General features: G+C 42.4%; 2 protein-coding genes across 2 annotated transcripts in view; both read right to left on the bottom strand.

Annotated features, from left to right (window-relative positions):
* Positions 1-383: 383 nt before the first annotated feature.
* Positions 384-7,506, bottom strand: alx1 (ALX homeobox 1). The gene is made up of 4 exons (XM_086109828.1): positions 7,163-7,506; positions 6,737-6,993; positions 3,700-3,828; positions 384-2,640 (listed from the first exon to the last, which is right to left on the bottom strand). The coding sequence occupies exons 1-4, from the start codon at positions 7,362-7,364 to the stop codon at positions 2,305-2,307; spliced, it is 924 nt and encodes a 307-aa protein (XP_085965954.1). The 5' UTR covers positions 7,365-7,506; the 3' UTR covers positions 384-2,304.
* Positions 7,507-7,654: 148 nt separating this feature from the next.
* Positions 7,655-24,584, bottom strand: part of lrriq1 (leucine-rich repeats and IQ motif containing 1) — a 39,185-nt gene continuing 22,255 nt past the window's right edge. The window contains exons 19-27 of the mRNA XM_086108510.1: positions 24,336-24,460; positions 24,104-24,172; positions 21,881-21,957; positions 21,104-21,205; positions 15,729-15,819; positions 14,573-14,636; positions 14,359-14,470; positions 11,827-11,927; positions 7,655-10,366 (exon numbers count right to left, since the gene is read on the bottom strand). Of these exons, the coding sequence (XP_085964636.1) occupies positions 10,145-10,366; positions 11,827-11,927; positions 14,359-14,470; positions 14,573-14,636; positions 15,729-15,819; positions 21,104-21,205; positions 21,881-21,957; positions 24,104-24,172; positions 24,336-24,460 (963 nt within the window). The 3' untranslated portion in view covers positions 7,655-10,144. The remainder of the gene's footprint in view (positions 10,367-11,826; positions 11,928-14,358; positions 14,471-14,572; positions 14,637-15,728; positions 15,820-21,103; positions 21,206-21,880; positions 21,958-24,103; positions 24,173-24,335; positions 24,461-24,584) is intronic.

Here is a 24,584-nt window from a genome sequence, read left to right as displayed (position 1 = left end):
GAAAAAAAATACTTACAAAAAGATTCTTTTTTTTTTTAAGAGAAAAGCTAAATTCCCAAATTTTCGATGAAAACTTACGCTGAATTGTAAGGTTGACCCTTATGGTCGGACTGAGCCATATTTTTTAAGCGTAGCTTAAAAAGAACCAAACTAACCAAACAATAGCCACTGCTCTGCTGCCACCTAGTGGACTGTAGTCGTACTGCAGTGTACTGATCAGTTCATGAACTAGTTTACCTCCACCGTTCTTCGTCTTCCTGCAGCCCTTCGTCAGCGCGGTAACAGTCACAAACATTTGAAATGACGTCAGGGGATTTATTTGACTTTGGCACATGAATGTAAACATCACACATTCAGAGTTCTTTGTAGTGAAAGACACAGAAACGAGCTGGTGCACTTAGGTAAGGCCAGCCAAAAAGCAGAAAAAGATGCTTAGTCACTCACGTTACTTTGCTCAAGTCCGGCCCTGGAGGAAAAGCAAACATGTTGTGGTTTCTCATCCGTTTGTTTGGATCACCGGGACTTTTTTCCCCCAAGCTGAAGCTAACTGGGTTCTAGAAGCATTTGTTTGGGTCTAGAAGTGGGGCAGCATTTTTGGGTTCCAGAAGTGAGCAATGCTTCTTTTGGTTCCAGACTGAGAGCTGTGTCGGTTCCAGAAGTGGGTCAGTATTTTGGTTATTGTTATTCTTTCTAAAAGCGCTACATAAATAAATATGTTTTGTTTTATATTGAATGGGGCGGTGTTTCTTTGTTTTTTTTTTCTTTCCAAAAGCAGGTCTTTGTTTTTGCAGGGTTTTTCCTGCATTTAAAATTGTGTGGCTTGGTTCCTGGAGAGGGCCGGTGTTTTTGGTTGCAGAAATATGTTCAGTGTTTTTTGGGGATCACAAAGCAGGGTAAATTTTTTTTAATTATTTTTTAGAACAGGTGTGCATTTGTTTGGTTCCAGAAGGGGGTAATTATTTGGGGGCGGGGGCGGAAGAAAGACTTCCAAAAGTGAGTCTATGTTTTTTCTATTACAGAGATGAATCACAATTTTGTATTTTTTGTCCCATCGTGGGCCAATGTCCCTCCCAGAAGCCGGGCAGTATTTTTGTTAGTAACAGAAGCAGGTTAAGAGGCTGGCCAGTATATGTTTACAGTTTTTTTTGTTTCAGAAGTGGAACCATGTTTGTTTCCAGAAGCAGGTCCGCGTTTGTGATTTCAGGGGCAAAAAGACATGGCGCACTCTTGAGTCCAAACGTGTGATCACATCTGCCTCCAATCACAAGCAGCATCTTTTATTTCATTCATGTGCTTGGAATCCACATAACTCCAGAGCCTCAAAAGTGTTTCTTTGTTTCTAGAAACGGGTCATTATGGCCAAGCATGGTATGACATCACATCTGCTTCCAAACTTTGGCGGTGGAATTGTTTATTCCCTTCATATGTGTTAACTCGGGTCTGGATCACTCCAGAGCCTCAAAAGTGTTTGTTTTGGTCAAAGTTTCTTTGGTTCTTGAAGCGTGTCAGCATGTGACCACAAAAACACGAAGCTATCTCCAAACACCAAAATGTGGGATCACAACAAGCTTTTGTATGGCCGTCTGGTGCAGGATATGGGATCTACCTCACCCCAGAAAAAATAGTTTATTTTGGTTCTAGAAGCAGGTCAAATTTCCTTTGGCTCTAGAAGTGGGTCACCATGTGTCCATAAAAATGTGAGGGTGCATTTTGTCAATCCAAGCATTGGTTTTATGTTCTTTGGTCCACATTACTCCTTGGCTCTAGAAGCCGGCAAAATTTCTTTGGCTCTAGAAGCGGGTCCGTATTTGCTAGCTTGTAGAAGAGTATCAACATGTCCAACTGTGGGCTCACATGTGCCTTCAAACACCGTCGGCGTGTTTTTTTTTTATATTTCCTTCATGTGGGTTAACTGGAGTCCGCCTCAGACTTGACCCTCACAAGTGTTTCTTTTGGTTCTAGAAATGGATAAAAGTTTCTTTGGCTCTCGAAGTGGGTCAACATGTGACCATTAAAACATGACAATGCCAAGCATTATTTTTATTGCCTTCATGTGCATTGCGTCCACTTCGCACCAGAGCCTCAAAAGTGATTTTGGCTCTGGAAGGGGCCTAAAGTTTGTTTGGTTCTAGAAGCGGGTCAGCATGTGAGCACGGGTCTGAAGACACATGGAGATGGCAACAGAGTCCTTCGAGTGCATTGACTGATGTCCTCCTCACTCTCGAGTCTGAAATGTGTTTCTTTGGTTCTAGAAGCGGCTCCAAGCGTTTTATTTTTTATTATTTTTTGGTTGTAGAAGCGGGATCATATGGCCCAAGAAATGTTGGCGGCGTGCTCCTTGGCCTTCATGCGTAGCACGGCAATGCTGGACGAGCGCCTCTCAAACTCGGGTTTGGTCTCAAAGGCGTGGTGGCTGTTGGCGGCCGGCGAGAGAAGCGGGTCGCCACAGAAGTTGTTGAGGGAAACGTGGCCAAACTGGTTTTGCTGGTTGGGGAAGTAGCCGTGGCCGTGATCGCCGGCAGCGGAGGAGGCCGAGCGCGGGGAGTAGGAGGCCACGCAGGGGGGAGAACCTCGGGGCAGCATGCAGGGTGACACCACAGGAGCGGCCGGATTGGCGCCCGACCACAAGTTGTTTGGAATCTGTCAGGACAAGAAGGACTCATGAGCGGACGACAAAATAAGGTTCGGAATTTTAGTCATGCCTTGACTTAAGAGTTGGGCTGGGTATTTATTTGAAACTGAATTGAGATTTTGATTTAATTTTTCCTTCCACGATGATAAAAACATTACAATAGAAGAAACAAGATCAAATATTTAACCCTTCCAGCGCCCTCCATGTCAGTTGCCGTCAAGTATGTTTTCGTTCCAGGAATGGGCGCACGAAGGTCTTTTTTAAGCCAAGAGAGTAAGTTTAAAAAAAAAGATGAACCATGGTCAGGACATGGCGTCATTGGCTGCTCTCTTTTGGATGAGATCACTGTGTATCAAAACAAGGTGGAAGCTCACGAGCATTGCAGATATTTGGAAATTGGACCGTTACAAGCGGTGATCGAAGTGTTTGTCGCGTTAAATCAACTCGAAAGACTGTCGCAAAATCGAGAAAAGATGATGGGCAATGTTTAAAATTAGAAGTAGAAGTGATGACGTGGCTCAAACGCACACACACATGCACACACACGACTGAAGACTACCACTACTACTAAATAAAGTGCAAATAGCTTGTAATGTTCCTCAAATGTAAAAGTGTTACACAAGTGATTATTTGTAAATACATTATTTTGCCAACAATGTCAATCAAAATAATTGATGATCCCTTTTTCCATAATGTCTTTTTTTTAATTACTAATATTAACAACCAATCATCTCTAGCACCAACAACTTTCTTCACCTCCCAAATCCTCATGTTTAAAAGTCCCATGTTACATTTCAAATTTGGTGTTTCTTTTGTGTTTGACAATAGGTTAACCGCATAATTATTGGTAATAAAATACATCATTGAATACGTACATCACCATCTGTCTTTTCAACTGCTTAAACTTTTCCTTCAACGTATCTGAATGTCATTTATTCCGTTTGCTGTGACACCTCTAATTGGCGGTCAGTCTTTTTGACGTCCGCTTCATAATATGTGGTGGATGTGCAATTTTTTATTTTATTTTTTTGTAAGTATCAAAAATGTTAAGAGTTGGACGTGCATACCTGCGCGTAGCTGTCAGTGCGAGGCAGCACAGACAAGTCGTAGGCGGAGGCAAAGTGATTTTTGGCTTGTTGGATTTGTCCGTAACGTTCCCGCTTCCTCCACTTGGCTCTTCGGTTCTGGAACCACACCTGACACACGCGCACACACATATGCCACAATAATATATAGATTTATTAAATATAATAATATATAGAATCAAAATAAAAAGTATGAGTTGACACCTTGTGATACAAAGAACAAATGTATGAAAACTACTGTCGTTGTCATTTATTTTTAATGTTTGTGAACATTGCTCAATGGTCATTTTAAATGAAGGTCAAATATGCAAACTTTTTAAAAAATGATTTAATAAAAACAAGTCATTAACAACTACAATGTCAACATTTAAGAGACTCGGAAGTACTTTTCAAAAAAGTTTTAAACTTTTGAGGGTAATGCAGTTTTAGAAATCCAGCAATAGAAATCATTAAAAAAAAAAGAACTGAATAATTACATGAAGTTTCGATTTTTTTTTATCCAGATATTTAACTTAAGCTTAAAAAAAAACCCAAACATAAATGCCCAATTTACAATTTAAAACACTCGGAAATACACTTGAAATTAATTGCTAGAAATAATCTTAAAAATGTTGCTCCAATTTAACGGACAATTTTTGAATGGGGGGTCGGGGGGGGCAACGAATTAATTCAACTGTGAACGTACGTACATTCTGTCCAACACTATTTTTAGTGAAATAGCTAAAGTTACAGTTTCTTTGGATTTTTTTTTAAACATTTGTAGTAAAGGTCAATAACAAAAATAATATTTTTAAAAAAGATCATTAAAACCCTCCAATGTGCAGCGCAAGTAATTATTTTCTTTTGAACATTTGATGATGGAGCTAAACCTTTTTTTTTTCCGGAAAATTTGGAAAAGTCCATCCATTTATTTATTCAATCAAGGGTCGTTTGTGAAAGCAACTTTTATCATAACTGTATATCTAGTTAGATAAAGTTAAGCAAAAATAAATAAATCTGAACATTTGAAAAACTCTCTTTTGGGTTCCAATCCCAATTGCAGCAATAAGCATAAAAATCGATGTCAAAAAACATGTCAGGACACAATCAACCACTTAACATAGCATAGCTATATATCTTAAGAATGTTCAGTGAATCTTAATATATGTTTGTTTTGTTTTGTTTTTATCAGCAGGTCAGTCACGAAAGTAAATTATATTCTAATTATAAATCATCATCATTATCATGTGCCAGTAACTAGCTGCCCATTTCACAAATCACATCTAAGTTTAATTTTCTCTGAATCGGTGGCGACTCTTGACAATACTCGACATTTGTTTTTAATTTTGCGGTCATGCGTGCTAATGATACAAACAAACAAATAAATAAATAATAATAATATTCACTAAAAACATACACATACAGTACAATTTCTTCTGAAAGTTGTTTGGAGGAGCTTGACACTCTTGATTCAATTTTGAACAATCGTGCCAAAACCAAAAATAAGGATATTAAAAAGCAAAAACATTTTCCGACATCTTGAAATACTCCGAAACATGTCAACAGAGTTACAAATTCTTTGGGAGATGCATTTTGTTTTAAATTACAGGTCAAACATACAAATGATTATATGAAGCAGCCAGAGGAAAAACAAAAACAAAAACAAAACACTCATATTTTCAATTGCGCAACAACTATCATTGGTCATATGACCATAAGCAATATAAATTGACCGTATCATTGAGACCTAGCTTCACACGTAGCTAAAAATGACGATTCCTGAACCGCATTTGCGTTGAGTTACGTAACATACGTCAGTCAAAATAATAATAGAAATGGAGTAATGATTATAAAAATAAGGAAAGCAACCCTTTTATGCATGGTAACCTGATAACATGATAAGCTGTCCACTGTAGTAACCGCTGTCCCTTCAAAAGGTTAATTGACAAAACAATGAAGCATGTGGTGCTAAAATAAAAAATTGGGAATGTTTCAAAAATGTTTGTGCTACATTTGTTCTGAATCAGTCATTATCTTTCTTACGTGGCTGGTTGAAAGACATTAAAAAAATGTGGATCTGAAATTGTCATTTCGTTTGGCATGTTTGGCAGCGCTTGATTGATTTGTTTTGACTTACACGTCACACATGCAAGCAATGATGATTATCATGCAAGAATAAAGGACCAAGAAATTAACCACTTATTTAAAAAAGAATGTCGGTCAAATGTACAATTTCTTTTTGAAAGTTTGTTAATACCTAAGTACATTTGTTCTGAGTGACACATCAAACGGATTTTTTTTTATATATAAAACACGAATCTAATTGGAAAGATAGTGAAAAAATGGGGGGAAATTCAAAGAAATTAAGTAGTTAATTGAACGCACATTGAGAGTAAGTCGCTAAAATTATGATTTCTTTTGAAACGTTTGGCGAGGCTTCATTCCATTTGTTTTGAGTTACGTACATACAAAGGAAGTAATTGAATGCACAATGAAAAATATGTAGCAAAAATCGTCATTTAGGCTTTTTTTTGGGGGGCAAAGCTTGACGATATTTGTTCTGAATTACATGTCCACAGTAATAATAATAAATTAATCAGAATAAATCAGATAAATTAAGTACATAATTTAAAGTTGCACATTTGGAAATAACATGCTAAAGTGACCCATTCCTTTTGGCATGTTTGGAGAAGGTTGTGTTTTGAATTACACATCAAACATGCAAACACTAAATAGAATCAAAATAAATTGGTTATTTAGTTTAAGTTGGGTAAACAAAACGTTGCTTGTAAACTACGATTTCTTTTGGCATGTCCGAAAAATAATTTGTTTCGAATTCAACTGCACGCAAGCAATAAAGCGTTAAAAACACTGTGCTAAGTTTGCTAACTTAAATGCCTTCGGCATATCTCGAAAAAATGTCAATACAGCAACACAAATAATTTATAATATTATCTCTAGAGACTCTTAAAGGTAACGTGGTGTTTTCTTTGGCAATCCTAAAGTTAGCGCAAAATGAGTAGCGTGCGTGCATGCGTACCTGCACCCTGGCCTCGGTCAGCTCGGTCCTGGTGGCCAGCTGCTCGCGCACGTACACGTCCGGGTAGTGCGTCTTCTGGAAGACCTTCTCCAACTCGTCGAGCTGCGCGCTGCTGAAAGTGGTCCGGTGGCGGCGCTTCTTGCTGCTCGTCACCTTGTCGTCGCCCTTGTCCGCCGCCGCTTCGTCCGCCTCGTCGCCGCGGCAACATGATGCCGCGGAGCCGGCCAGTTCCTCCGCTTTGGCCGCTCCATAGCCGCCTGGAAGTCACCGACGGCGACCAATAATAAATTCAAAAAATATATATACTATATACATACAAAAAATAGCCGATGTACTCATTATGTTAATACGTATTAATTAAGTCCAATTTTAAATAAATAAATAAATAAATAAATAAATAAGATTATATTTTATTCGTGAATTTACCGTGCTGGTCCGAGCGAGGCGAGGCGCGGTGTTCGCCGAAGGCCTGCGCGCATTTTGGGGTGGACTTGGCAAAGTAGACGCCGCCGTCCAGACTCTCGATTGTCGGCTCCATGAAGTAGTCCGCGGCCTTCATGGCCTGGTTCTTCAGGCCGAACTTGTCCTCCATGAAGTCCATCATCATCATTGTGAGTGCAGCGGTCATCACAGCGGCGGCCCTACTTTATAGACACCCCCAAAAGTCTTCCATGACAACCCTCCCCCCTTTCCCCACCACCACCACCACCACACAGACATCCACAACAAACCGCACTCCCTCTCGACTCTCCCTCCGAACTCCTCCTACTAACGGGCCAGCCCAACCGAACCGAAGCCCACAAATGACAAACACACGGGTATGTAACAAAAAGCTACGATTTCTTCTGAAGTTTATCCAGTAGCATTTTAAGAACTTGTTCAGTTATGTTGCGTTTGCGATATGCTATTTTTTTTAAATGCACTTCATTTCACTTTTAGAATATAAACACGTTTTAAATGGCGTAGAAAGATATACTTTGGCATTTTCAACAATTCTATGTCCCAGTGATGGTTACTTAAATACAAATTCAACAAAATATTATTTCAGTAGTCAGAGTGTAAAGATCTAATCAGACATGCAGTATGTCATGTTATAATTTCAGCACTAATTGGAGAAATTACATCATGAAATTTTGTCTCATTTCGAGATGAGATGTACATTGAAGTAAAAATTTACCCACAGAGGGATGGATACAAATATTGTGTTGAGCATATATATATATTTTTTAAATACAGCCTGGTATAGAAAATACCAGATAAATATGTGATGAATGCTATTTTGAAAAGTTCAAAACTTTAAGATTTACACTAACACATTTTTCATCAAGAGGGATGAAAAAGGAAACGAATATTTTTTGGGGGATTTTGTAAACATATTTTTTAAAGGAAAACTACCGTTAACTGTGAAAAAAATGACACTTTTTTCAGTTGGGAGAACTCAACATTTCTAGGCAACAAACCTTGATCAAACTTGGGCAGGATATCACAAAAAACTCGGCAACCTGTTTTGCAGCAAACAATTTGCTTGATGAGTTGTAACAACTACAATTGTTGCCATAAATGTCAATCATTTATATTTTATTATTTTTTTCAAATTTAAATGACTATTTTAGCCCCCCAGAAATACAAGTTGTGTTGTTTACAGTGTAGTATTTATGAATAACATTACACGAATAGAACTTGTGATATCAAATTGCAGTCTTGTGATGAAAACTGTCGTTCAAGGGTGAGTGGGACCCGGGGCCCGTGCGGTGCCACAGGGAGGAAAAGCCCAAATAAACATCAGTATTAGGGAGAGTGGGGGTCTGAGGGTCTTATTGGACTTCTTAAGTGAGCGAGTGTGGCAGCTGCACCACGCTGGGGAGGAAAATGTGAAAAGTTCACTAAGATTTCTGTGAATTTTGCTACCAGCAGAGAGAACGCCGGCCAGGGTTTGTCCTGAAGACAGCCAGCTAACTTACAAACGAGTTGCTGATTCAAATATACAGTTTGTAGGGAGGAGAACCTCCAAGGCAGAACGCAAGTCGGGAGACAAATGGTTGTAATTTTCCACTCCAAGTCAAATGAAATAGATTCTTAACTGCCATGCGACTGTATAAATTAGATAACCACCATTGTGAGACAACTCCTTCTAAATTTTGACGGAGAAGGCTTCTTAGTGTAGCATTTTTATTTCTTTTTTCAACATCGCACAATTGTAAACCAATAATTGTTTGGATTTATTTTTTTTGTATTAACATGATGTGAAATAAATAGCTAGATAAATAAGTTTTACTGAAAATGTAGCTTATCCACTGACATTAATATTAAGTGTTATGATTTATATCAAATGTGGAGGCGAAATAAAAAGTGAGCTTTACACGTATGTCATTTTGTTTCATGGCTAAAAAGATGTTTATTTGCTGGGAATATTAAAATGAAAATGCATTACGGATGACAGAGGGAAGTGAAAGTGGATTTTCTTTTTCTTTTTCTGTGCTACGCACACACCACTGTTGGGATTTTAACATGATGTTTTTGGATTAATCGTCAATGTTTTCTTCCTCCCAAACACCACACAATCGTCATATCATGATATTATGGGCAAAAAAAAAAAAAAAGTCCCCACCCCCCACAAAATACATTTTTGATTTCTTTTGTGGGCATAAAACTTTTTTTATATCATTTGTGACCATAACAACATTTTAGTATATCTTAAACCAGTGTCAGTTATCGAAAAGTGTTTCGTGATCTCGTCAGTGTTTTCTTCCACCGATATTCAGTAGTGCGGAATTGCAGATTGTGAGCGAAAAATTGCGCTATTACAACTCCTACTTAAAATAATATGTTCGATACAGCCACATCAGTCTAAAAACGCGGTATTCTGAAGACATATTGCATTTGGGCAACAAGAATCAAGCAGCGAAACTTCAGCCATTTTTATCAAGAGGCGGCCATTTTGCCTTGTACCGCCACTCGCCGTCAACTGAAAATGACATCAGAGTGCCTAAGGATTCAGCTTGCAAATGTCACATGACCAAAACAGAAAACAGGTGAGCAGTGGTCATTACCTGATCACTGACCAGGACAAGGCAAAATGGCCTCCCCCTTAGATGGATATAATATCGCTTAATGCATATTCCACAAACGCAACATTAATCAGAATACCGCGTGTAGACTTGTAGGGGCCGCATAATTTGACTTTCCCTTTAAAACCATTTTCATGTTTGTACTTAAGCTGACTGTTAGTATCAGGCCCGGTTCAAAATGAAAAAACAGAATTTCGGACTTTTTTTTTTGCAAGGAGAAGACATTTCATCCTATTTTAAAGCATGTGTGTATGCTCTGCATTGACTTGTTTACAATGTTCATGTAAAGTGAGCTAAAGGTCAAAAAAATACCTGACGCTCGCTCTTCAACCAAGTAGAGTCAGGATACCACTTGGCTAACATTCTTTTTCAAATTCAATTTGTAGAAAAACATCCTGCAGCCCTTATTAGAGCCACCAATTAGCTTGGACATTTTACCCATGATTTCTGCTAGCGCCACGTTATCCCCTCGACGTGGGTTCGGGTTTCTCTGGCTTTTTCGCTGTGGCACATTCCTCGCCGAGTTCACTTTTCTCGGCGACAGCGAAAAATAAACGCTGAACTTCCATTTTGCACTGGCAGTTTTATTTGGCTTCATGTGTACTGTTAATTTAAATAATAATAAAGAAGATAATCAGCAATGGCTCGCAAAGGGTATGTTGATGTGAAGTTAAGGTGTTAAGAGTTTCCGGTTTAATGGCAAGTCATGAAATCTGCCAGCGTCTTCACTTCTTTACATCGTGAGCCAAATAGTCATCCACATGTCTGGTATTTGTGCATCATATTTGGTGGCACAATCTCGAGGACAAGATCATCTTTGAAGGACCCCTGGAAATAGCCAAAAGAAAACAAAAATGGCCACTTCAAGCCAAATGTCAGACAGCTGGTGTCGTTTTAGCTATGGCATCTTGAGACTTTTTTTGTGAGTGACATGATGACCAAAAGGAACTGTTTTTGGGGGCGGAGTGTCTAAAATTCACAAGATTCAGCTTTTTTTTTTTTTGTTTTGGGCAACTATTTGCTGAGTATACATGCTTTAAAGCTGGTAGCAGTTGAGCGGAAATCTGTTGGACGAGATCATCTTTAAATACCACCAAAAATGTCATTTTCAAACCAAAATGGAAGACTTCCTCTTGTTGAAAATTGCTTTGATTGACAAGGCCATTTTATAGAGTTTTACAGTATTTTTGGTCATTTTTCCAGGGGTCGTTGAACTCCAAATGATTTAGTTCAATTGTGACCAATTTTGAAGACGCCTTACACCAAATTGCAAAACGATTTAACGTCATTGTTTGTGGGTGGAACATGGCGGCAAAGTGTGATGACTCACCATTGGCTGAGTACCAAACCGTCAGATCGCTTTTATAAAATTCCATCTCCGACGGCAGTTTCACTTAGAAACATGTCATTTGCTCTGCATGTCAATCATGAGGAGACCCACAAAAAAAGGAAGCCATTTGTGAAAAGACAGGAAGGCAGCCAATTTGGTTTGAAGCTGACAGTTTAGGGTCATTTTTGGTCAGGTGTCCTTCAAAGACAAACTTCTATGCGACTGCTACCAAATTTGAGTCACGTACAGAAAGACAAAGCTGAACAATGAAATATTTGAGGTGTTGTCATGATGTGTTGGCGGACCACGGCGGCAAAGTTTGATAACTTGAGATGCAACAGAACTCTTTTAGTCATCTATTTACGGACTTGTCTAAAAAATAAAATAAAAATCTTTCAAAACTTCTTCCGTAGGGAGTGCAACTAGAATGCTAGCCTGGCTAGAGATACGTGCTTCAACTTAAAAATATGATTTGCACTTCCAAAACTGGACTTTGTCCCAAGCTTAAGAAAGATGAACAAGCAGGTGAGCAAAAGTTTCTGCTTCCTCTTTCCTGTCATGATACGAACTGTGTTGTCTTAAAATTGCACGGTTAGTCTGCAATAGTCAAAGAAAGCGCCTGTAGGTGTTTGGCCTTTAGAAAAAGTATGGCCTCAAAACATATAAGCAGCCCAGCAGCGTCAGTGTTTTACTTTCTGTCTCTTCTTCCCTCCACCCCAGCCACTGCTACGACACACAGGCTCATCCCGGAAAGAGATGCGCTCCTTCCTCCACGCAGTGGGAATGTCTTGTTCTACTGGGAAAACATCATATAAAGAAGAGGACATGATTGACAAGCACCATTTATGCACAAAAATGTATATACGGTTGCGCGTATTGGTCAATAAGTGCAAAATGATCAAATAACTCATGGCTCAGCTTCAGAAAACAGATGAGGCGTGATTGATCGTTACCTAAGCCCTGAGCAACTGTTGACAGAAAGTGGCAAAATGGCGGCCCCCTGAGATGGCTTAAAAAAAGCAAGCAAAAAAAAAAAAGTGGATTTTGCTGCTTAATTCATATGCCACAAATGCAATATGAATCAGCATCTGTTTAGACTAGTGGAGGCGCATAGAATATATAGGTGTGGAGAAAATTTGGGGGTTGGCTTTCCCTTTAAGGAAATATCTTACTTCATAAAAACATATTATATACAGAATAAATTAATAAAAAATATCTGCCTTTTAGTGTTGTCATATTATCTGTCTGTGTGCTGCTGCACCATTTTTGTTCAATTCTCCATTGCCTAAAGCCTTATAACGCTGCCACATAGACACTCTTCGTTAGCCCATCTATGGTGTTTCCCCTTTCCGTGAAAAAGCAACGTTATGTGGTTGTTTTGGAAACACAACGTATAGTTCTCTTTGTTTTATGTTTAGTTTGACATTAAACAACTTGAAGCCTCTTTGGCCAAATCTACCAAACTGCTACTCGTTGTGAAGTGAACTGAGTAGAGATCACTGCAACCATGTTTGCAAGTGAAAGAGGAAAAAAAAAATCGACTGGTGTCGCCAAAAACTTGAAAGTTGGGTCACTCATCAAGTAACACAAAGTATAGGCGATTCTAAACATTTTGTAAGAGGAGGGGGCCAAATAGCAAATAGCTGTAGATCCCAGTGAAGTTCTTTCGATGCTGGCAGCCGTGATGGATTCCACGTGTAGGCGACGGGGGGGAGTGTGTGGTAAAGACAGGGCATGGGGGCCCAAAACCCCAAAACAGGTACCGATCTGTGCTTGAATACGTGCACAGCTGGCACACCGCGTATAGTGTGTCACTCCGTTTAGAGTGCGGGTCGCGGCGACCTGCGAATGACACGCCGAGGAACGTGTACTGTGTGATCTGATATCTTAAAGTCGACGGGGGTCTTTCACTGACACAGAACAATCCACCCTAAAAGTCTGCATGCTATTGGCTGAAAGCGGGGGCCAAGGAATGACCGAGCACATGTTGAGCATGTGATCTCAATTTTGTTTGTTAACTTGGTCTGTGATCTACCTTGGATATCCTGGACCAGAAAGACATTCAAATCATTAGGGCTCTTGCTTAGACATGGCGGTGGGGGTGTCCCTGCGAGGGTAGACAATGTTGGTTAAATGCACGGGCAACGGTTTTCATAGGTCAAAACGATTCCCCGCTGACCTGCACTGCTTCCACTAACAACAAGGCCGCAAGTAAAGTGGAGTTTTGTTGTCAACTTAGCAGTTTGGCCACTATATTTGGTGATTTTTCTTGGGTGACTTGCCCAATAAAAAAATAAAAATAAAAATTCAAAGCTTGTTTGGGATAAAATAAATCTTAGATGGTCTAAAAGCCGAACTTGTTTGTATGTTATTGTCATTTGTTTGTTTCTTTCATCAAAGGCGCAATGAAAAATAAAATCACAAATCATATTGTTATTATAAAAAAAAAAACATTTTATCTTAAGGCCACATTTCCCAGTCCTAAGTCCGACTGCATTCAAGTCAACAATCAAAAACGGTCATCTTGTGGTTTGACGAGCTCGTAATGATCATAAAGGTGATCAAAATTATTTACCGCACATGTTCATAATTCAGTGCAAACAGAGGCAGTCTGTTTTTAGTGTCCCGTCCGATGGTGGCGGCGGGACAAGGCACTCTTCTTCCTCCGGGCCGGCCCACCTCGTGGAAATCATTTTGAAATCATCATCAGAATCCAATTAGGTCTCGTTAAAGGGTTGGTGGAGGGGGGACAGGACAGGACAGGGCTTTCCTTCACTCCGCCTTCCTGAGACGCTTTCATGTGCTCATCTGCCCTCACTGGCATCTTTGTCAGTGAGGGCTTTCACACAAGGCCCAGTCATCCTCCACCTTTTCTTTTTTACCCATTTCCTGCCAGAGGAGAAACATACTGTGTCCCCAGACTGACCTTGTGGGTCCTCTCTAGCCTTCCCTTGCTTGGGCCAATCAACAATTCCTGCAGTCCGAACAGGCAATTTCTGTATGGCGTATTTCCACAGCAGGGACTTTTGTCTGGACTAAGCACTATCAGTGAACAATTGTGAGATTGGACGGGTGTCTATTTGGGCCTAATAAGTACCAGGAACAAAAACGGTTAATAGGGAATGCGGCTTTACTTTTGGTTTTGGGGGACAAATAGTCATGTGGGAAACAATTCTGCCTAGCAACCAATGACAGTGAAGTTTGAGTATTTTGAAATTACTCACCTGACACAACTGGAAGTCCTACAGTATTTTTGTTCTCTCTACAGTCTTTGGCAAGTAAATTGTCGCAGGCCCAAACTCCGGTAGCTTGATTTTCCATACGACCTGCTTCTGGCTTGATACATTGCACACAAAACAATCAACGTTATTAGCGTTAGCATTGCAGGCATTTCAAGTGTGTGTGTGTGTGTGTGTCTGGCTGTGTTGGCTTACTTACTGCAAGTAGACGTCTTTGTCCACCACTCACCAAGTCGGTGGAGATGTTTGGTAAGAAATGTTCGCTGAGGATGACAATTTGGAAAGTTATGCATTCCTCTATGTGTTAATGAGCCATTAATTCAGCAAATACCTTTGGAACACAGAAGATGTAATGCAGGTGCAAGCTTCATGATTAAAATAGTTTTAGAATTAAAACAGAAAATATTATTAATATTCAAAAGATTATTTTAATTTAATACAGAGGAATCATTGTTGCATCCCTGCTTTGTTGAGATGATGTGGTAATGTTGCTCTCTTCAAGCCGTGATCTTCTCAATGGAGCGTTTCGCAGCCGAAATTGAAGCGGTTGGGATGAAAATCAGCACTTCCAAATCTGAGACCATGGTCCTTAATCAGAAACGGGTAGTGTGCCCTTTCGAAGGTCGGGATGAGATCCTGCTCCAAGAAGTTTATGTATCTTGGGGTCTTGTTCTCGAGTGAGAGGAGAATGGAGAATGAGCTCGACAGACAGTTCGCTGCAGCGTCTGCGGTGATGCCTTCACTGCATTGGTCTGTCGTAGTGACGAAGGAGCTGAGGCGAAAGGTGAAGCTCGATTTACCAGTCAATTCCCGTTCCTACCCTCACCTATGGTCACGAGCTTTGGATCATGACCGCAAGAACAAGATCCCGGATACAAGCGGCTAAAATGTGTTTTTCCTTCGCGGGGTGTCCGAGCTCTCCCCAGATAGGGTGAGACGCTCGATCATCCGTCAGGAATCAAGCCGCTACTCCTCCACATTGAGAGGAGCCAGATGAGTTGGCTCGGGCATCTGATTAGGAGGCCTCCACGATGCCTTTCTGGTGAGGTGTTCCGGGCATGTTCCACCGGCAGGATGCCTTGGAAGAAGAGTTGGAAGAAGTGGCTGGGGAGAGTTAAGTCTGGGTTTCCCTGCTGAAGCTGCTGCCTCCATGACCCAATCCCGATTCAGCGGTAGAAAAATGGATGGATGGTACTTCATGCATGTGTGTTATGTACAGTATATTTCTGTTATACCGGTATACTGCATTTATTGAGACTTCTGGGATTGACAGTTTACGTGAGACATAGAAGCCTGTTAATGTTAAAAGGCAAACCAAGACAAGGTTGTTCAACAGTTAAAAGGTTGCTGCTCACCTCTCCGAGTGCCTCAAAGTATTCTGGTTTCGAAGCCATTCACGAGTCTGGTCCCACCTCGCCCGACCCGGGCCGGTCTCCGCCTGGTGAACTGGGCCGCCGCAAGAAAACAACCAATAATGATTAAAGGTGACAATTAGTTTTGAGATTTGTATCAAACAAAGCTCATTTGACAGCAACATGTGCTAAGTCAAAGAGGCTTGGGGGATTTTTTTTTTAAATAATGATATACAAAATGTTTATTTTAACCATAGATGACAGTGTGGGAAAGCCCTCAATATGTTGATTTGTTCAGCCTACGAATAATAATGACAACCTCAGGAACCTCAGCAATTTCAAAAGTGGCTCTGCATCGCTGAAAAAATAAAAACGTTTGTGTGTGTGTGTGTCACAGTAAAAAGTTACTGCGGGCAGACTAAAAAAAAAAAGCTTGTGCGGACAAAGCTGCTGGTGTGTTTACTTTCAGTTTTAAGAGCATTGTATGTTTGTTGACAAAGATTTCCAGTTGCTGAAAGACACGTGACTCTCTCCCCGACCGCCGTGGTTCTCCAGTCCGTCAGCTTTCTGGAGCAAGAGAGAACTGGGCTGATTTACGAGGCGTGTTGAAATCCCATAATAAGGCCGTAACTCAGAGTAAACATTTGCATTGTGCTGACAGTAGGGCGGCCGTAGACACGGGTGTGGGGTAATAATGGATACTGACGGGCCGTCACTGGGACTAATGACGACATTATTGCTCACTTTCGAGGGAAAGGGCTGCAGTTTTCATGGGTTAATTGCTGAGGACCACTAAAAGTGTCAAGTGATGGATGTTCCCCCCTCAGGGGGTGCACAAGCGGGGCCGGCAAATTGATGCTAGCGCTTCCCAATTTGGAAAGATGAGGCCGTCGGGAGTCACTTTCAACTACTATGAATTAATTTTTGATTAAATATGTGTATTTTCAACAATTTATGTGATTGAAATTGACGCAGGAGCAATTTTATGGACTAAAACGACAGCAAACCAGCGCTGAACTAGTTTTAGGGTTAATTATAAAGAACCACTGACTCTGACAGAAAAACTATGAAGGTTAGGGAGTTGGGATAGAAGGTTTACGTTAGGACTTCTATTAGGGTTAAAGGCGTTAGGATTGGAGATTAGTGGGAGGGGGTTCGATTCAGAGTTACAATTACGGAATTGGGGTTTGAATCAGGTGGTTTAAGTGAAGGGGTTTGGGTTAGAGTCAGGGGGTTGGGAGTTGGTTCGGAAATAGGGTTAGGCTGTTCGAGTTAGAAAATTAAAATTAGGGCGTGGAGGTCAGATTTATGGGGTGGGCATTGGGGTTTAAGTCTGGGGGTTGGCATTTTGAGCCTTGGTCTAGGGTTAGGTGCTAAGGACAAAGTAGGCGGTCGTGTTAGTGTTTAAATGTTATGTAAGGGGTTCGGGCATTTGGGTTAGGGGGTTAGGACAGAGGGTTAGGATTGGGGGCAAAAATTAGCTAAAAATGTAGTACCCCAGGAGGGTACACTAACGGTGGCATTGGGCACAAGACGACGGTAAGAAAAAAAAATTCTACAAAGAATTCCTACTAAAAATGTATTTTTAAACGTATTGCTGAAAAGAAAGAGGTTACCAAATCTTCCCTTTTTCGTGTGTAATAAGAATTTGATCAAAAATTAAGCAAGGTGTGGGAGCCAACAAAGTTGCGCTCCGTCGGCTCTGTTCATCTCACCTTTATGAAAAGACAGTCAAGGCATCTAAAATTGCAAGAGTTGATCAAATAAATTCAATCCTCCGACATGAGCACACAGACACGCTTATGGTTAGTCAAATAAGTGCTTCAAAAAAAAATGGCGCTCATATCTCAAAAAGAGCTTCTGAAACCACATGAAAAAGATGATAGTCAGGGTTGGAGTTTGAGGATGAGGGTTGGGGGGGAAACGGTTTGGGTTTTTTAACACCTTGGAGGTGTTCTTATCGTAATTGAGGTTATGGGTTAGGTTGGGTTTAGGGTTGGCATTACAGATGATGTTTAAATTTGGGTTGAGGTTAGGTTTAATATGTTGGAGTTAGGGTTAGGTTGACCGAATCTGGGAATATAACATTCAATACGGCAACAGCATGGAGACAATTCACCCCGCACCAACCGCCCCCAACCCCCACGAATCTACAAACCTCCCGAGACCCCCTCCAGTACTCCTTCAGGATATCAGGCGGGGGGGGGGGGGGGCCCCGTAGGATTCACGCCTATTAAGAGGGGCTCTTAAGCGCATTAAGCGAGCTCGTCTCTGCGCCGAGGAGAAGAGCGAATATCAGAAGGTCGGGAGGAGGAACAGAGGGTGGCCTGAAGGACTCAAGAAATGACACACTTCTTCCCCCCGTCCGCCCCGACCACTCCTTCAGCTAGTTCGATAAACTACGAATGCACTGTCAAAGATGATCATAAAACCCCATTATGCCTTGTTTTTGATACTGTAAATCCTACTTCCCTAAAAAAGTGCACCAAGCGGTTTATTTACTGAACTACAGATGGGGGAGGAGTTAAAGCCGCTGTCTCCACATCATGTAAGATTTGAAGCCGACCGGGCAGAATTGTTGGAACACAAACAACACTGTGGAGCCACCACGTCAGACTGTACTTGAACGCTAACATTTGTCTCCACATAGTTCGAAGATCAAAGGCAGACTCTGTGGAACCAATAAATTGCATTGCTCCCCGATACACGAACATGCACATGCACAACATTGTGGAAAGAACGCATACAGAACTTTTTAATCACCTTTTAAGACAACCGTCTCCACATGAAGGTGAGAATTGAGGAAGACCGGTTGGGACATGCACAACATTGTGAAGCGACACGTCTTACGCTACAGGAACACTAAAGACGCCGTCTACTCACGGCATTGAGGCGAAACAAATAAGTTGCATAGCTGCCCCAAACACAAAACATGGACGCGCATACGAGACTGCGGAGGGACCACGTCACCCACTGTGGCACACTTGACAACAGGAATCATCCGAGGAATGTTTTTTTTTCCCTTCACAACAAAACATCTCGAGGCTCGTCAACCACCTCCCGCGCCACCCCTTTCCATCCTCTTCCCTGTCTCTCCGTGTAAGCCGATACCCGTTTCAAGTGGGTTACTCATGTCCAGCACATCCACACAAAGCCCGGATAAAATAAACACGCCGCGTCAGATATCTTGGAAAGAATCTGTCATGGCTTTTCGGGGCTAATCACCTCCAGAAGGACCCGTACTCAAAACCCCCTGAAACGTTAACCCCTCTTGGGCAGAGCGTGTCGGGCCCAGCCAGGCCTGGCTGCCTCCTCAGACCTCGGGCACTGGGGGGAGATCCGGAGGAGGAGGAGGGGGAGGAAGGTGCTTTCTACAGGTCACGGCCAGGGGCGCGCCAGAGAAGGTCCATTAAGGATCACAGCACCGGGAGCCAGTCCATACACACCATCGGCTTAATGCGGTGTTTCCCAAATACTGTGCCGGGAAATTATCCAATTTCACTTAATTGCTCAAACGTGCTATTTAATTACTACAAATGATGCATCTTGGTTCATCTATCCATGGCTACAACGTATCTCCCACTAGATGGCAGAAGTCATAATTAACCTGTGTATCTATCCACCTGTTGCCATTCATACAACAGAATAATAGCGCTGTGATCAGGCTTTGATTGCACATGGAGTTGATAAAAGTGTGAGTAAATTCAGACCAGATCATCATTATTGTTTGTGATGCGCCATGAGAGTATTTTAATGTTAACTCTGTGCCTTGGCTCAATAACGATTAGGAAATAGTGCGCTTATTGTGTTGAAGGTGCAGGGGGGTAAATTGTACCCCCCCACCCCCAAATAAAATAAAATAAAATAAAATACACTGGTGCCTTGAGATATGTGACCACGCTTCGAAACTCAAAACGCTCAGATCTCAAATCACCTTTCCCCATTAAAATGTGTGGAGATATCAATCCGTTCTGCAAAATAACATAAAAAACGTGACATCAAGACAAAACGCTTGTGCATCATGGTTTAATGTAGGAATTCAAGTTATTGTGCTGCTCCTTCTGGTGGGCTCTCTTTGGGCACCAGGAGGCAGAATAATAATGTCTTGACGACACACACGAGGAAGAATAGTTTGAAAATTTCTATAAGTGACTCAGTAAGATTTTTTTCATACAGGATAAATAATACATGCCTGTGAGAATTATTTGGTCTGTCTACATGTGTGGCTCCACCATTTGTATTCAAATAGCCGTAAGTATTTTAACCCAATACGAGCGATGCTAATCATGAGCATCTCAATGGCCTTTTCCATTGTATGTTAGCATTAAGCTAGCAGGGACTTTCTTTAAACAGCTGTTTGGCTGTTTGAAATACACATATAATACTCGTTTCATGTTTAGTTTGACAGTAAACCTGATCTGGGAGGGGTATTAAATAACTTGAAGACTCTTTTTTCGTTGAATTGTTCACCATTTGCACCAATGTGCTGTTTAGTGGAGTTATAATCAGACAACACTCGCTTGGTGCTCAAAACAAATAAAAAGATCCCTGGCATGACAATTCCTCTCTTGAAAAAAAAAACCTCATAAGTCGGTTTTGAGGGGGCTGTCCTGTCTCACTAACCACCCCCCCCAACCCCCAAAGTGAAAATGACGTTTGCTACCTGTCATGAACACACCAAAGCAAATGGTGTCACCATTAAGTGGACACTTTTATGCCCGAATTATTGTTTGAACAGCTCTCTCTGGATGAGATATAATATATGCCCACTCGCACACTCCTACCACTCATTTATCTCTCTTCCCTCCAGCTCCTTCTCCCCCTCTCAAGTCTGGCTGCGGATGTCACAATGTCAAATTATCCCTCCACCTCAGGGCAGGCCGAGGAGGCCAAGGGAGAAATGTCTCTTCTTGAACTTCCTCCGAGCCCGTTATGCATATTTTCAGGAACGCTGTGGAAAAGACTCGAGTCTTGAGCTACTTTTACACTAAAACCGATCCGTGCTTTCTTTTATTTATCAAACTAATGTTGTGAAGCAATGAAAGTTTGCAGGGAGACAGACGAATAAACGAACGACCATAACTTTGTGACTGTGATTGTGTATATAAGTGTAGGTCAATGTTAATCAATGTTGATTGGGTAGAGGGGCATGATAAACATCTCAAAAAAATACATATGCAAACTGTAATCATAGTGGGAAAGCGTATAACAACGGCAGTTATCCAATTGTTGACAGAAATAATAGGAAACAAAAGAAAGATTGAATATTTGAATCATACTATTATCAGAAGGTTGAATATTGAATAATTATTCTCAGGTCTCTGTTTCGGCCCACTCCTGCTTTAGACAATGTCCCTCCGTAAACAGCTTGGCCTTACCCCTAGTAGCATTTCTGTTGCGCCGTGCCAGCCTGTTTGGGGGCTCCAGCTGGTAGGTGGTGAGCGGCTGGTTTCTCCAGGCCTCCAGTTGCCCTGATGGACCTACAGAGGGAGGGCAGAAGGAGGTTAAATCAGACCTAAAAAAAAGCAGGGAACCGCAACCTCACTTCTGGGAAGTATGAAAGCACGGCTCTGGTTGCCACCATGAGTTATACTCGACGAAGACCTGGCCGGCGTTGGGGCGGGATGACAGGATGACATGCCCATCAAAGGGTTGGACTACTGTTGGAGCGGAGCTGCAGGGCCACGTCAACCCGGACCGCACGAAACCCAGACAACGACGACACGAGACTTGTCCTTTTCCGCAAATGAAGCTCAATAAGAAGCGACAGAGTCTGGCTTCTGCTGTGTGTTACGGCTCGTTAGCGCACGCGAGCTGGAAAGGTGCTCTGCTCTCAAAGCGCAGCCCAAGGAACAAACAGGACCATCAAACCAAGCAACATTTCGATTTTTTTTCTTCTTGTTAGGAAATGCCGTCAAGGGCATTTAGTGTTAAAGGAGACACATTATGCAATTTTTTCCACAACACAAGTCAAAATAGACCAAGGATCAAGAATTACAGCATACTTTCTATTACACTCCTTTTATAACACAAAAGAAATCAGACATTTCGGAGTGGCCTCGGCTGTCTCAAGCTTACAATATCCTGCTCATATATTCCACTTGTCAGAGCAATAAGCAAATGCATACTTCCTACAAAGTTTAAATGTTACATACCTGCGCTTTTCTGCTTGGACTTCATCTTCTGGGCTCTCCTAAGCATCAGCTCAGCCGTGTGCCTGTTAGTGAAGCCCCTACAGGCATAACATTACCATAAAGAGCATTACGTGTGATGTTAAATGTAATATGGATCCATGAATAATGTAATGCTTCAGGATTTTAAGTTCAAATAGAAGGGGACCGAGAATGCAACCATGTGGGACTCCACACCGTGAAGATTCAGACACAAGTTGATACAAATAGGGACAAGAGTCGATCTAAGATCCAATTGCACTTGTTAAAGTGGGTGCTTTTGTTCAGAACAAATATATCCATCCATCCATCCATCTTCTACCGCTTATCCGGGGCCGGGTCGCGGGGGCAACAGCTTTAGCAGGGAAGCCCAGACTTCCCTCTCCCTAGCTACTTCTTCCAGCTCTCCCCGGGGGATCCCGAGGCGTTCCCAGGCCAGCTGGGTGACATAGTCACTCCAGCGTGTCCTGGGTCTTCCCCGGGGTCTCCTCCCGGTGGGACATGCCCGGAACACCTCACCAGGGAGGCGTTCAGGAGGCATCCGAATCAGATGCCCAAGCCACCTCATCTGGCTCCTCTCGATGTGGAGGAGAAGCGGCTCGACTCTGAGCCCCTCCCGGATGACCGAGCTTCTCACCTTATCTCTAAGGGAGAGCCCGGACACCCTGCGGAGAAAACTCATTTCGGCCGCTTGTATCCGGGATCTCGTTCTTTCGGTCACGACCCATAGCTCGTGACCATAGATGAGGGTTGGAACGTAGATCGACCGGTAAATTGAGAGCTTCGCCCTTTGGCTCAGCTCCTTCTTCACCACGACAGACCGATACAACGTCCGCATCACAGCAGACGCTGCACCGATCCGCCTGTCGATCTCTCGCTCCCTCCTGCCCTCACTCGTGAACAAGACCCCAAGATACTTAAACTCCTCCACTTGGGGCAAGATCTCTCCCCCGACCCGGAGGGGGCACTCCACCCTTTTCCGACTGAGGACCATGGTTTCAGATTTGGAGGTGCTGATTTTCATCCCAACCGCTTCACACTCAGCTGCGAAACGCTCCAGTGAGAGTTGGAGAGCCCCGTTTGAAGGAGCCAACAGCACCACATCATCTGCAAAAAGCAGGGATGCAATACTGAGGCCACCAAAACGGACGCCCTCAACGCTTCGGCTGCGCCTAGAAATTCTGTCCATAAAGATTATGAACAGAATCGGCGACAAAGGGCAGCCTTGGCGGAGTCCTACCCTCACTGGAAACGATTCCGACTTACTGCCGGCAATGCGAACCAAACTCTGACATCGGTGGTATAGTGACCGAATAGCCCGTATCAGGGGGTTCGGTACCCCATACCCACGAAGCACCCCCCACAGATCTCCCCGAGGGACACGGTCAAACGCCTTCTCCAAGTCCACAAAACACATGTAGACTGGTTGGGCGAATTCCCACATACCCTCGAGGACCCTGCTAAGGGTGTAGAGCTGGTCCACTGTTCCACGGCCGGGACGAAAACCACACTGCTCCTCCTCAATCTGAGGCTCGACTTCCTGACGGACCCTCCTCTCCAGCACCCCTGAATAGACCTTACCAGGGAGGCTGAGGAGTGTGATCCCTCTGTAGTTGGAACACACCCTCCGGTCCCCCCTTTTAAAAAGAGGGACTACCACCCCGGTCTGCCAATCCAGAGGCACTCTCCCCGTTGACCACGCGATGTTGCAGAGGCGTGTCAACCAGGACAGCCCCACAACATCCAGAGCCTTGAGGAACTCCGGGCGGATCTCATCCACCCCTGGGGCCCTGCCACCGAGGAGCTTTTTAACCACATCGGTGACTTCAACCACAGAGATAGGAGAGCCCACCTCAGGGTCCTCAGACTCTGCTTCCTCCAAGGAAGACGTGTTGGTGGAGTTGAGGAGGTCTTCGAAGTACTCTGCCCACCGGTTCAAATATATAATTACAAATATAATGTTATTATAATAAGGTTATTAGTTAAACCTTTGGGAAGAAATTCATTTTTTGTAAGATTTCCTGAAAAAAAATTTGCAAGAAAAAAAACAGCTTTATTTTCTTTAGGGAAAATTATGACAAATGTACGAAAATTGCCTTTAAAAAATGTTATTTATGTTTTTTTCCCAAAAACAAACTGCTTTATCATCATAACATTTTTTTCAATGTGCTACTATTACTGCTTCTTCATCATCGTGAGATAATTTACCATTCCTCCAGAATTCTTTCTGATCTCTCAGAGAAGTCGCTTGCGATAGAAGTTGAAGAAGACATTTTCCTAAAATGAAAAAAATATATTTTCTATGATTTTCAAAACTACATAAATTTCTCATTCACAATTCCAGAGATGATGGTCAGAAGTCATGAGCGGTGTTGTCAAGTACTCCGTTCGCTTCTGGCGTTAGCATTGCTAGTGGCTAGTTGGCAGTTACCTGTCTTACCTATTGGAGCTCTGGGGGGAAACCCTCTTCTCCTCACATTCTCTGACCTCCCAAGCTTGCGTAAGCCTCTGTTTGGGCAGAGGTGGTAGAACCAACTGGGAATGTTCCGGATAGATGCCTGGGAGCTAGAATGCAAACAATACTTACTAGGACCGACCGTAAAAGCAGCTGGGCCGTTTCAGCCTGACCCAAACGGCCCACATGATGTACAGCGCGAGCGAGCTGGCCAGCCAAAGAAAAGATCCAATG

This window comes from Hippocampus guttulatus, chromosome 4, assembly GCF_054856545.1.
Source record: "Hippocampus guttulatus isolate MCC_2025c chromosome 4, RoL_Hgut_1.0, whole genome shotgun sequence".
Classification (NCBI taxonomy): Eukaryota; Metazoa; Chordata; class Actinopteri; order Syngnathiformes; family Syngnathidae; genus Hippocampus; species Hippocampus guttulatus.
The sequence above is the reverse complement of the archived record's forward strand: the minus strand, read 5'-3'. Positions and strand labels throughout refer to the sequence as shown.